Source organism: Acipenser ruthenus, chromosome 29, assembly GCF_902713425.1.
Source record: "Acipenser ruthenus chromosome 29, fAciRut3.2 maternal haplotype, whole genome shotgun sequence".
NCBI lineage: Eukaryota > Metazoa > Chordata > Actinopteri > Acipenseriformes > Acipenseridae > Acipenser > Acipenser ruthenus.
In genome coordinates this window covers 1715540-1729778 of record NC_081217.1, presented here as the reverse complement: position 1 = coordinate 1729778, position 14239 = coordinate 1715540, and the positions used below count along the sequence as shown (strand labels likewise).

Sequence of the window (14239 nt, the reverse complement as noted above, 5' to 3'; positions counted from 1 at the left end):
GGTACGGACTGGGGGCACGTTGCATTGGGTGATATGGCATGCTGGAGAATCAGTCACCTGCCAGGGGGAGCACAGAGCGTGCAGAGCTGAGCAGGGGTACGGACTGGGGGCACGTTGCATTGGGTGATATGGCATGCTGGAGAATCAGTCACCTGCCAGGGGGAGCACAGAGCGTGCAGAGCTGAGCAGGGGTACGGACTGGGGGCACATTGCATTGGGTGATATGGCATGCTGGAGAATCAATCCTAGAGTAGCGGGACTCAAGAATGGGATCTACTATACACGCCACTAGTCTTGGATAACAGCTTGTTTCTACTGTAACGTGATTTAATGCTTCAATTACATCATTATCTAAAACCATGAGAAGGGTATTGATTCAAATCTGCCCCCTGGTATCTGGCATGCGCTGAACCCATCGTGATCACAGTCATTACGGAATCCGTTGATTGCTGCTTCGCTCTGACTTGCACGTGGGAAAGGGTTGTTTTACTTTGGGCTGACCCTGCAGCTGAACCGGCTGAGAGCAGTTTAACCAGGGAAGACACCCCAGAGAAAAGTTTCCCATAGTAAAAGCATAGCGAAGTGTTATAACAAAGCACAGTGAAAAGATGGTGAAGCATAGGTACGCATTGTAAACCCAGAGAGGTGTGGCAAAGCTTATTGAAAACCATGGCAAGCCATGCTAAACACAGACACCGTGACACTGATTAAACACAGGTAACACAAACTAGACTAAAAGTTCAGCCTGTGCCTGATAACACTGTCCCGATTCAGAATGACTTCAGCGTTAGTTCTGAAAAAGTGTGGAAGGGATCAAAGAAATGAATGATTACCTACTGATTGAATTCTAATTGCCCAGCAGTAACACTGTAAATGCCATCAATGCCAGTGTAATTACACAAACGAGTTGATTTCAGTGACCAGGTTAATTGAAGATAATGCATGCTGTGAAAAAGCGTGCCACAGTGCCTGGTAGTTTTCTCAGTCTGGGACACTATTGCATAATTGTTTTCTTTATTAAGCGAGGGTGATGAGGAATGAATGCTCCTCCCCGGCTGGCTGTGTGCTTCATGCTTACCTTGCAGAGTGGGTATCCTTCGTACGTGTGGAAGCGACCCTGCATGCAGACGCAGGTCTTCCCTTTCAACTCCCCGAATACCAGCCTGCCGGCATGACCCTGCACTGAGAAACGAGACAGGAATGAGATCGCTGGACTCTGGGGCATAACCGTCTTCCTTAAGTCATGCTGTGGGTTTAATAAGCTGTCCTTGCAAAGTGAAATAGCTGTCAGAAGGTTAACACATTGCTGAGTCTGTTACCTGTGCTCTGTGGAAAGCTGGGGATGTCGGAATAGTCGAAGGATTCCTGACACTTGAGGGTGTCGGCCAGCAAGCCCAGCCCTGAGCCACAGATGATGGCTACCTTTGGCCGGTGTTTGGTGTGGGACAGGAGCCAGTCCGCAGTCTGCTGGTACTCTTCATGGCTGGGGAACGAGAGGCAAAGCTTATTGAAAACAGGTCAGCACCAATCTTGGACTGCCTAATGTTAATTAGGTTACGTAATCTAAGATTAGTGCTAGTGTTGCGAAACAAGAAAAGCAGTTTTTGCAGCTTCAGTGCACCACTTTTACTAAAACTAGAAGAAACAGCCAAGGATGATTAGCAAAGCAAGCATGCAGATTCCAGTGCGTCTCAATGTATGTGGCACACTCATAATCCAAGGGAGCCGTTTACAAGGAACATAAAGATGTTTAAAACTCCTTTAACTAGTTTGTGTACTGGCTTACAGATATTAGCATATCCAGACAACTTTTAAGCAATCAAGAAAAATCACACGGACTTGGTTTATTTGGTTAACGAATCAGATTATATATATATATATATAATATATATATATATATATATAATCCACTATTCAGTGAATCACGCACCTCACTGTGACACACACAATGGTTGCTGTACACTTGCTCAGCAGCCGTAGCTTTCAGAGAGGACATTCTTACTAAATTAGCCTCAAACTGTTAAATTAGTGTCAAGAATGTAGGTTATTTCCTGTCAAAGCTGCATTTGTTAGATCAAACTTTTTGAAATACTGGGCATGACGACTGCAGTTATCCTTGCATTCTTTGTAGGAGTTAAAATCCGACATGCCAGTTTCCATTCCAGTAATTTTCCTAGCCTTGACAATACTCTACCGCGCATCACTCCGGAGTCCTTCGTGTGTTATATGCTGTCTTATTCTGAACCTCGGCATTCACAAACAATAAATGGCTCATCTTTGAACTATAAGTAGCGACACGTGCAGATTGTATAACTCTTCGGTTTCAGAAAGCTAATCTGCAAAGTGAATGCTTTGTTATTGTCCTTGTGCTGTGCAGGGCAGTAATAAAAAGCATCTCTTACCATATTTGTTCCTTGGTATGCATTGTAAAAGCTAACCAAGAATTCCTGACGTCCTGAATGTTCTGCTTTCCAGACCCTTCTCTGTGTTGAACAGCAGCACTCAGATGAACTCCCCTGTGAGTGGCTCGTTGAGTCTTCCAGAAGATCACAGGCAGCATCAATACATGTCCTTATAATGGGTCTAGTTACACAGAGGAGATATGATTGGTTATTGCTTATGATGTAAAAGGCCACTCCTAATATAATTAGGGATGTGATGGGGGCGTGATAGTTCAATTACACTTCTCAGATTCGTTTGGCAAGTTGCATGGGCATTTTGATGTTTGTTTTCGATAAGCGTGACCGTTTTCATGGTTAGGTATGCATCTTGTAGTTGGTCATGCGTAAAACTTAGTTTCTGATTCTAATGTGTGTGTGTACCCTATAGAATTCATTCATTTTGCTTCATAAAGAAGAATGAAACCATATACTTAACAAAAAACTTACAAAAATGGAAAAATGGAAATCTAACATGAAATACTGTACTACAATTATGGCTTCCGGTAGATTATGTTCAGACATTAAAAAAAAAAAAAAAAAAGTTTCAATCCTAAAATTGTAGGTGATGCAAAACTTTTGGCTATATCTAATTCTAAATTAAGCAACAGCTGTTCTCTGTAGCCTCTGCCAGGTCTGCTCTGTGCTGTTCTCTGTAGCCTCTGCCAGGTCTGCTCTGTGCTGCTCTCTGTAGCCTCTGCCGGGTCTGCTCTGTGCTGCTCTCTGTAGCCTCTGCCAGGTCTGCTCTGTGCTGCTCTCTGTAGCCTCTGCCAGGTCTGCTCTGTGCTGTTCTCTGTAGCCTCTGCCAGGTCTGCTCTGTGCTGCTCTCTGTAGCCTCTGCCAGGTCTGCTCTGTGCTGTTCTCTGTAGCCTCTGCCGGGTCTGCTCTGTGCTGTTCTCTGTAGACTCTGCCAGGTCTGCTCTGTGCTGTTCTCTGTAGCCTCTGCCGGGTCTGCTCTGTGCTGTTCTCTGTAGACTCTGCCGGGTCTGCTCTGTGCTGCTCTCTGTAGCCTCTGCCAGGTCTGCTCTGTGCTGTTCTCTGTAGCCTCTGCCAGGTCTGCTCTGTGCTGTTCTCTGTAGCCTCTGCCAGGTCTGCTCTGTGCTGTTCTCTGTAGCCTCTGCCAGGTCTGCTCTGTGCTGCTCTCTGTAGCCTCTGCCAGGTCTGCTCTGTGCTGTTCTCTGTAGCCTCTGCCAGGTCTGCTCTGTGCTGTTCTCTGTAGCCTCTGCCAGGTCTGCTCTGTGCTGCTCTCTGTAGCCTCTGCCAGGTCTGCTCTGTGCTGCTCTCTGTAGCCTCTGCCAGGTCTGCTCTGTGCTGTTCTCTGTAGCCTCTGCCAGGTCTGCTCTGTGCTGTTCTCTGTAGCCTCTGCCGGGTCTGCTCTGGGCTGTTCTCTGTAGCCCCTGCCAGGTCTGCTCTGTGCTGCTCTCAGCAGCCATGCCTGTTTCGCTCTTCAATCATCCCGTGCAGAAACGAAGCAGCATGTGAGGTGAATTACCAGCAATGTCCAGTGGAGAAATCTAAGGCATGGGACTAGAAATTCAATTTGCTACCTTGTAAGGTCAATGCAATTGCAAGCTATTTCCCCCAATCTATCCAAGTGATGCTTGTTAGCTTTATTGAATCAGCTGGAAGTATGAGCAAGCGTGGGCTGCCTAGTCCCATGAACTCAATTTCCCACGAGCATCCTTATAGAAGCATAACATTGCATATTAATGATCTGATATGCAATGTTATACATGTTTACTTGTTTAAAATTAACATACTGCACTTGATACAGAGAACTAATATTTTTTAGCTGCAACATTATATATATATATATTGGTAGGTTTTCCTGATGCAGCTGGGCAGTGTCCCGTTGAGGTTTCGAACATGCTGTGGTTGGTGCAGTTTTGATGACATGTTTTGTCAGTTTATTGAGTGTTCTCTCCTGTAGTAGTGTAATATTAGCAGTAGCACAACAACAGATCATTTGATTGCTGTGCTGTCCCCTTCTAACCGTGTCCCATAGTAAAAGCACAGCAAAGTGTGATACAGCACAGTGAAAGCATGGGAAAGCATAGGTAAGCATTGCATAGCCCAGAGAGGTATGCTGAAGCATATTAATAAACCTGGCAAACCAGGATGAACTGTGCTAAACTTTTACAAATGCTATTTTTGCTTGCTGTATTAAGTTTACAGAGGTGCTGTGCTCTCCCAGTCTCCAGGTACAGCTGTCCAGCAGTGTGTGTGTGTGCGTGTGTGTGTGTGTGCATATGCATGTGCATGTGTGTGTGTGTGTGTGTGTGTGTGTGTGCGTGTGTGTGTGTGTGTGCGTGTGCGTGTGTGTGTGTGTGCGCGTGTGGCAGTGCAATAGGCACTGAATGCCGCTCTGGTTAATCCCATTAAAGATGGGCTCTGGACCAGCTCTGGTAATCTGCAGCACATGAGATCCATGTGACACTGTGTTCGTTGGTACAACCTTAGAGTAGAGCACTAAAACTCTGCACAACCAAACGCCAATCCAAACGCACTGGCTCTGTTTAGTAAAAGACACGAGTTTAAAGGATTGTTACCCGGCAGCAAAGGCATTCAAAGTAAAACCTGACATGCACGTATTCCATTAGGCAAATTAGTATCCATTGAATCACACTTAACAGACTGGAGGTTTGAAGGCAGATGCCCTTTGCTGTCTCTTACAAGTCCTGATTGGAGTGTGTTTTCCTCTCTCCTTGGCATTAAGACAGCCAGTGTAAAGGCTTCTGAAGCTTTGATTTAGCAGCTCAGTCATCGGAATACCTCTTCTGTAAATGCACGTGCCATTTACTGTCATGAACACATTCTGGGATACATTTGTGTTACTTTGCACCATTAAATAACTTTAACTCCTGGTGCAAACAGAGTCACATTCAGCCGTACTGTAGTGGGATTGTTAATATTCAAACTTAAGCAACACAAATGGTGCATTCAGTCATTCTGTACGGAGTGAATGCATGACACGCACAGAATTTCATTGGTATTCAGCGTTGAATTACTTGACCATCATTAGCCTGACATCTAGTGGACAGTTTGGTGAACTGTCCCCAGATTCTGATGCTCTTAATAAGTTGTTCAACAGAATGTCCTTACCAAGTTTCATCACGCTTTGATGAGCAAGGGAGAGATGAAGAAGAAGCAGTCGGACAGTGTTGATGAGGGGGTGTGTGAACTCACAACAGGGAGAAATAACTGCTTTATAATATTCCTCTTTTAATCAGTTCAGGGTCACGGGAAAACCTGAAGCCTTCAAACTGGTGGATGAAAAATGAAAGCCGAATCTGCTGCCTCTTTCTTTCCAGTTTGCCTTGGGCAGGGTCCACCTTTCTGAATCTGTTTGCCTGCTTCGTTACTAAGGTAAAGCCATTGCTTTTCCATACTGACACAGTGACACTGAGGTGCAGTTTACAGAACTCAATCCCGTCCCAGAAACAATTAGTGGTAAGACTGAGCTGCCACTGGTTTCATCGCACACCGACGCCTACTACAATCCATCCTTAACACCAGATTTATGGGCTGTGTAATAAATTAGGCTGCATTCATCTTCCTAATTTATGAAGGTAATGAATCAGCAGCAAAGGTTATGCATGAGGCTCAGACTGAGGCATCTTTATAATTAGAGCACATCACACACCCGGATCATTGTGTGCTCCCCAGTTCACACGAGTGAAGTTTCGCTGCACTGTACTGCTGTGATGGGGGCACCTACGGAATAATAATATATTGAACTCCTAAGTGTAACCCCCTTTGCTGAGAGAGATGTTCCTTTGGCTCGCTTGGTATACAAGTTTACTATAGCAAAGCCCCAGCAATGAAGTGCACTAAAGCACAGTGAAAGCATTGGGGCGGTTGTGGGTTCACACCATTAGATCCACGGTGCAATAGCGGAACCACACAGCAGGATTCATTGGGTTTAATTCTCTGTGTTATTAAGAGTCTAAACATGAGATGATCTGCAAGTGCTGTCTGCACATCACACTGGGGCTGGTTTGGGGCTCATCAAAGGTGATCCACTTATACCAGTATATAGGATGGTAATGCGTGTGCTGGTCATGCGTGTGCTGGTAATGCATGTGCTGGTAATGCATGTGCTGGTAATGCATGTGCTGGTCATGCGTGTGCTGGTAATGCATGTGCTGGTAATGCGTGTGCTGGTAATGCGTGTGCTGGTAATGCGTGTGCTGGTAATGCGTGTGCTGGTAAAGCGTGTGCTGGTAATGCGTGTGTTGTGTTTTGTGTCTCTTTTTTCTACCGCTCCTTTCCTTTTCTGTGCTGTTCTACTACACTCGTACATTTCATCTACAGGACAGATGTTTCCTCAGGCATGACAAACCCCCTTCACTGAACATGCTGTGTGTAACAACATGCACACTGGCTGTCTCTCAACACTGTGCTGTAAAGCTGGAATAGGAGAGAAGTAGAGGTCACTATGTTTAACCTTTACTGTCTGTTCAACAAAAAGACTAGAAAGTGTACTTACCAAGCCTTGCTGTAGGTGCTCTATACATTGTGATTGCAGGGTCCTTTTCAGGTTTCTATACAGTAAGTTGTATTATGTGATTGCTGGCGTAGTTAAAAAGAGCACAGGAAGAATGCAATTGACCCTAACGATCATCAGGGGCTGGTTCACGAACAATATGGGGAAGGGTTCACCTTAATAATTACGATGAAGATTAAAACAAACGCAGAAACACTTCAAAGCAGTCATTAAGAACTAATGGCAGCAGAATACAGATGCACATTCCATTCACATATTAACCACACACACACACACACGCACACGCACTACCTCCTCTGAGAGAGCCAGATTGCTGGGCATGAACTTCTCACTGACTGGAAGGAATGTCAAGGTTGAGATGAAATTAAAGAGATGACTTGGCCATCCCTGACCACCTGACCTCAATCCCACTGAACACATGTGGGGCTATCTGGAAGAGAAGGTATATCTGGCAGCAGTGCGCGGAGACAGGCTGTGGGAAGCAGCCTTGCCAACTCCATGGAGCTGCATCACGAAGGTCATTAACGCCTGGAGGTAAAGGACTGCTTCTGGGAGCGGCTGGATCGGAGAACTGGCAATTGAGGGGGTAGGGGAGGAAGTCCAGTCCGGCTGAACTGCAGCCCCACACACTTTGATGACGGCCAGTGGTCAGTAGTGTTCATGAAGCACTGCCATCTCTGGGCTCTAGGGGTCGCAGAAAGAGAGAGTATTCCTAGCAGTGTCAGCCCAGCTGATAGCAGGCAGGTGTCGGCATCACAAAGCCTTCATCATAACTGCCACTAATCGGCGTCTTTGCTGCCAGTCTCGCAGGAGGGGGTCCAAGAACTGGATAGACATGGAGACTGATTTATCACACACCATGGCTATCAATGCAACACGCTGCACCTGGCTGTCCATTCTACACTGCCTATGTAAACTGCCTTTCACAGAATTATTATTGTTTCTTTCTGGTGGTTATATGCTATGCAACACAGTTTATATGCTTCGACGTCACCAACTAGGCGATTGACACATTTATACCAACCATGTTAAAAACAGAGCAGAATTGCAGGCAGTTCCCACTGTCTTACCTTGCTGAATCCCCTCGGTTTCCCTGTGAACTCTTGCTGTGACCTCGTTATTTCCTTACCGCATGACCTTTACCTCTATGATCTAATCCCATTAACTGCTAAACGTGTCTCGATTGCATGAGCTGGAACTCATCCCACGCGATCTGATACATGTTAAGACTGCAGGCCGACCACCATTAAACAGACACACACAGAGCTAGCAAACCATTGCAGTTATGTCCCCATTGTAATCTGTCAGTTTGCACAATGCATTGGCAGAGTGAATCGTTAGATGTAAAGTGGAATCAAGGGGGGTGACTGATTCCCCTACATGCTGAAGTAGCTGTGTAGCATTGTTTCACATGCTGCTGGGGAACCTTCCGCGCAGTGCAATCAGACCTGGCTGTCCTGGCCATGCCCCGACACCCTTCATGACTTCATTTACCAGCCTGATTTCAAACAGTGCTGATAGAATATGGTTCCACTGATGCGGCTTTTCTAAAGATTCAGTTTAGGGAGGGGAGGGGTGGGGGGGGGGGTCGGAGTGCTGGGTAACAACTGGCTCTGTCAGCCTGGATTATGGCAGTTTTATTGAGGTTCTGCTGCCTCGGTTTGATAATGGGACCCCTGCTGCTTTGCAGGCTTGGGCTTGAGGTCATGGTCGGATAATCACACAGTGGGGGGCTGCACACTGTCAGTCTGAGATATGGAGACATTTCTGGGTTTATTCATGAGAGTCTGTGGCCAGAGGCAGTGAACGCTTGCGTGGAAACAGGAGCTGTGACACAACACAGCGCAGAGCATTAACCCTTAAAACACTGCAACAGCAGACCCTGGGAAATCCCATAGGGGTAAACACACACAAGCATTTGTCTGCCACTACAGTTACAAGAGATGGTGTTTTTTCTTTTGTTTTTACTCGTTCGAATGGTGACACGTTGTCTTCAGTTATTCTGAGCTATCAGCAGATGTCAGTAGAAATGTAGCTGGGAAGTGCAAAGCTACAACAATACGCCTGTATTAGAAAGGTTTTAAAACACATTTTCTTATCTCTTACTGGCATGAGCAGCGTTATCACTGCCCCCCTTTCTTGTGTTGGCAGTCCTAATTTTCTTTTTTTCTTCTTCTCTTTTATACTTTCATTTGAGATATACAGATTTTTTCAAGATAAAAAAAGACCTGATTGTGTAACAAAGTGGTATCTCAGCCCATTGAATTCAATGGAAAGGCATGGGCTGGAAACAAACCACAAACCATACAGTTCAAAGAAGAACGTCTTACCATCCAACTAAAGAGCAAGCTGTGTACTGGAGAGGCGAGTCTGTGTCTTATGCAGATGTCAGTATTATTGACTCATCTGCTGCTAGGATCCGTTACAATGACAGCGAGACCACTGGAGTGAAACTGAGCCACAGCAGTACAGTATACCCCTGCTGATGGCAGGAGCTGCATGTCAATGTGTCCATCTGGTTCAAGGTTGATAGCTAGGGTATCTGCAGATCAAACTCCCCCTGTGCCTGTGCGTACGGGGAGGAGGAGGAGGAGGAGGAGGAGGAGGGTCCTGTCCAAACTGAACCAGGATATAACAAGGCCAGCCCGACTCCAAAAATGTGTGTCTTGGTTGGCTGATTGGAAGCTAACCCAACAGACTTATCCTGTCCTATTCTCGTTGCCAGAAGGGAAACCAGTCTTGTAGAAGTAACGGATTAGACAAGTGGGATGATGTTTTTTTTTTTACAATAATTTAGATGACTCCGAGATCTGACATTTGCTTTTTTTTCGGGCCCTGATCATTTTTGTAGATTCTCCCCTAAATAAAGGTTGTGGATTTACCAAGCGGGTGAAGGGACGCTGTGGGGTCAGCTTAGTTTAGAGTCATCCCTTATACAGTAATTGTGTACCACAGTACAATTGCAATGTACTGTCTGCATGCACAGCAAGAGTACCTCTTCTAATTCAAACACGAAGAAAGCCACTTCTTCCTCACTGGAGCCCAGCGTTGTTGGTACAAGCCCATGATGAGTGCTCTTGTTCACAATTAAGCAGGGCCCTCTGCGCTCTGAAAAGCAATACATGCCACGCAGAGATCTGGTGCCTGACAGGCATGAGTCCCTGAGACATGATCAATTATTCAGTGCACACGGGCTCACATTCAGCAGCAGGAGCGTATCCAAACATCCTCCAGCTGGCGGGGTGTGCGATTTTAAATAAGAAAAGGGGACTGAATTCAAGCAAGCATATTGAATGCAATCTTCCAGGCTTCTTAAATAAATGCATGCTTAAAACTTGTTCAGGGATGAATTATTAACCGCTCGGTTCCTTCAGGCTTGTAAATCCTGAAAATGAATGTGAAAATAACCCTACAGTGAGGTGGAAATAAACACCTCACAGCCTCAGTGGCTACAGTTACCCTTCTGGACCTGCTGCATTGAAACTGTGCAACTGGAAGCTGCTGCTGCTGTCTGCCAGGTAATTAGATCTTAATGTGTTCTCATCACAGCACAAAAATCAGTTCCGTTGACTTAACTGACTCTTATTTATTTAAAAAAAAAAAAAAAACAGTGTCCTTAAAACAAGACCAAATCCCTTGTCACATAATTTGGGAAAAAAACGTAACTTTTGCTCGCTTATTTATCCTGGCTGTAATTGCGTCTGTATGTAAATCAAAATGTAAAGGAGGGTCAGGCCATGTTTCCAGATATTCCTGACATGTTAATAATGTTCCCTCAGCAGCATGATTTCATTTACACCAGGATCCCAGTAACACGGGGACGTGTTCGGTACTGTTAATCATGAAGCCTATTGAAATGAGACACATTATGCCATCTATTCCAGCGCTCGATAAGGCTGTCTCTCTGCTCCTGTATGGCCCTGTATCACCAGCTGGTAGATGTATCGCACTGCCCAGCATTGTTACAGGGATTTACACACTGAATAATAACTAACCTAAAATAGATGGCTCTGTGCGCCTTTATCCAATTGCAATAAAGAGGAATAATATCTATTGAATCATCTGAAGGGATGGGGACTGGAGATTACAGAGAGGCATCGGGATTCATACAGCAAGGCTGGGAGAGTCATGCATAATAATATAAATCTATACAAATGAAATCTAACAGACAGGCGGATACAAGCTGAAACCTAAAACAGAGTGGTCTGCTTTGCAGGTTATTGACTTTTATAAAGAGACTGGGAAGCACTGAGAGACTTCACCTGCTTACCCATCTGCGGTAACTCCTGCTATTTGATTTCCATCGGACCCCAGTGGAGCACATCATTTCCAAGCGGCACCACAAAGTACGGACCAAAGTCCCAGTATGGACCAAAGTCCCATGTCTCTGTTTAATTTAAACAGGACAAGTCTGGGAGCCAACAAATATCCAAACTTAATTAAAGGATTAGACTATTCCAGTCGAGGAATTCATACAACAGGAAATAAGAAATTCCCCAGAGAGATAAGACGTTTTTCATTTTAGATTTGTCTATCTTAGACTTACACATTCTTATCCTCTCCCAAATATGGCCTGATTAATATATTCTGCTTTCAAGAGTCAATATTAACAATCCAGCACACCTACAGAACTGAGTGCAATAGTTTATCATTTCATTTAACCATCCTTCCACACACGCATGCTGTACAGAACACGTTTCTCTTCAATATATACAATTATATATTTCAAGTCATTTACATTATTATCCACAAAGGAACTCTTGCAGACCCAGTTGCAGAGCGCAGCATTGCCAGCAATGGCAACACAATGCAGGTGGCACACAGTAGCTGTGACGTTTTTTTTGTATAGCGGTTAAAGTGCTCGCTTGGGGAGTTCCCCTGCTAAGCCTCGACCCCCCGGTCTACCAGACTGTTACAATACTGATACCCCCGATTATATTACAGTAGGACCTTTGTATCTTTCTCTAGTGCAGGAGAGATATATTGCTATTGTAAAATAAATGATAACTCTTTTGCCCTTTGGGAGTGCAGCAATATAAAGGTTAATAAATGAATTCATGGCTGAGCCCTCTCTATGCCCTTCAGGCTAGGAGGCATGTCTCGTGGGTTGGTTAAATTGCCAAGGATCAGTTGGTCCACAGTTGAAGAGTCCACTTCTTATCTTAAAACGTGACATTTATCTTTCCAATTACCCTGTGCTCCAGGTTTGTGGTACACGGACACACGCAGCTACATCCCAGTGTTGCACAGATCAGATTCTACATTGAAATGCAGTGCAATTAGTCTGGTGCATGGCTGTGATATTTGCTTAGGGATAAGTAAATGGCATGGGAATTAGAGCTGGGGTCTTACGCTGTTGCCAAGGCGAAATATATGCAACTGCAAGAAAGAACGAAAGAAAGAAAGAAAGAATTGCTTATTGATCCCTCTTCCATTGAAAAAGCAATATCTGTCTGCCTCGCAGTCACTTTGCCTTTTAGTTTTTCTTTGTAGAATTTTAAACAGGTGCAAACATTGCAGTGGAGCAAAGCCCTTGCGAGTCGGGGGGGGGGGGGGGCGGGGCGGGGGGGGCAGTGAATTCATTAGTGGGTTTTCAGAACTGGCTAATATGTAATATTGAACTTTATCAGTTTCAAATTCCTTTTAAAAATCTCCACCTTCGCTCAGCACACACCCGCTCCCCTTGTGTCCTCAGCCATCACAGACAGACAGATAGACAGACAGACAGACAGACAGACACACACACACACACACACACACACACACACACATAGTGCTTGGTAGTCTTCCATCCCAACAGCCCAGTCAACAATACTGAAGTTTCCACGGGTTCTGCTGTCAGTTTTGTAATTGATGACTTCATGCAAATGGCAGACTATATAATCTCGCTAGAGGCTGGACTATGTTAATGAGGTGCCCCGTGAAAAGACTGCCAGACTGCAATTAAAATTACAGGGAATTAGTATTCATCCAAAGAGAAACAGAAAATACAAAATGAAAAAAAAAAACAAATCTTTAAAGCTGGGTCTCAGGCCACCTGCATTAGTCTTCCGCTGTGGTGTGGATTGGAGCGTGCTTGCTGCCTGCTGCTTGCTGCACGGCAGCCTTGTTTCTGGAAGGACGTCATTGACGTCGCACCACAGTGTGTGATCTGTCGCGGTCTGGTCTGCCTTCACCTCTTCCACACCTTGTCTGTGTACTGAAGCCTTGATAGTGTGAACACCAGGGAGTGGAGTGGGAATACTGCGGGAGAGCGCCCAGAGATGAACGCCAGACGCTGTTCATAGCGTGAGACTGTTTCAACGAAAAACAAGTCATCGATCACTAATAAAACTGCTTGCATGCTAAAATGAGCTCCCAGTTGCATAGTGTTTGATGCTGTGAAGGATGTATTACAGAGCGTTGTTAGCAAAACTAAAAATCACAACAATTTCATAAAGGTTTGAGAAATACCATAGCGGTCCCCTAATATCTGTGTGAATATTACTGAATAAACCCCAGCTGCAGTACCACTGATATGTATGAAAATGAAAATGACAACTTCTCGGCACTGACACTGAAGATCAATAAGAAAATCTATTGTGGATCTGAAAACATTTTCATAAGAAACACTGCATACGTTACCCAAAACAAACTGTTAGGTAAGCAGCACTGGTCCAGAGAGGATAAAGAAGACACAAAACTGTGTAACCTAGTAAAACAGAGCTAGGAGTTCCACGTGCGGCTCACAGTACCGTGTTAATAAACTGCACCCGTTCGTCTAGTGCTTGTGTTCACAGAGGTACTCCTGCGCGCCTTCGCCTCTCTGTCCCGCACTGCTCTTCGGTGGGAATGCACCTGGGACCCTGCTGAAGGTTGTAATTCAGGAGATAAAATGTATCGCTGGAGGGTTAATGAGCAGCTTGTGATTTTGTTCCTAATTAACACATTAATCATCAGAGTATCTGTCGCACAGCTCTGTACAGCTGCGGTGCAGAGAAAGGGTGGTGCCCAGGTCATCAATCACTGTAACAAGCACGGGCACTGCCACCTCGCTTTCTGGGAACCCATGCCTAGTTCAAACTGTTCACACTGTCACTCATCTGCTCTGCTCTACTGTAGCCCTTCACAGAATTGCTGGAGCTGCGAAACACAGATGATAAAATAGACGCTTTGCCTTTTATTTGATTTCATGTGCTGTTGTGAATGGCCTCTTTGCAAATATGAATAAATATGTATTTATGTTTGCATACTGTATGTTACATAAATATAACTGACGTCCTCGTTTAGCTGAACTGCATTTGTGTTTTCTGTT

At 45.0% G+C, this 14239-nt stretch overlaps 1 protein-coding gene across 2 annotated transcripts in view; it reads right to left on the bottom strand.

The window, feature by feature from the left end:
• Positions 1 to 14239, bottom strand: part of LOC117433529 (purine nucleoside phosphorylase-like) — a 29216-nt gene that overhangs the window by 2617 nt on the left and 12360 nt on the right. For both annotated transcript variants that reach the window (XM_059004325.1, XM_059004324.1), the window contains exons 2-4: positions 2403 to 2583; positions 1320 to 1483; positions 1079 to 1182 (exon numbers count right to left, since the gene is read on the bottom strand). In XM_059004325.1, coding sequence (XP_058860308.1) covers positions 1079 to 1182; positions 1320 to 1483; positions 2403 to 2560 — 426 coding nt within the window. In that variant the 5' untranslated portion in view covers positions 2561 to 2583. The remainder of the gene's footprint in view (positions 1 to 1078; positions 1183 to 1319; positions 1484 to 2402; positions 2584 to 14239) is intronic.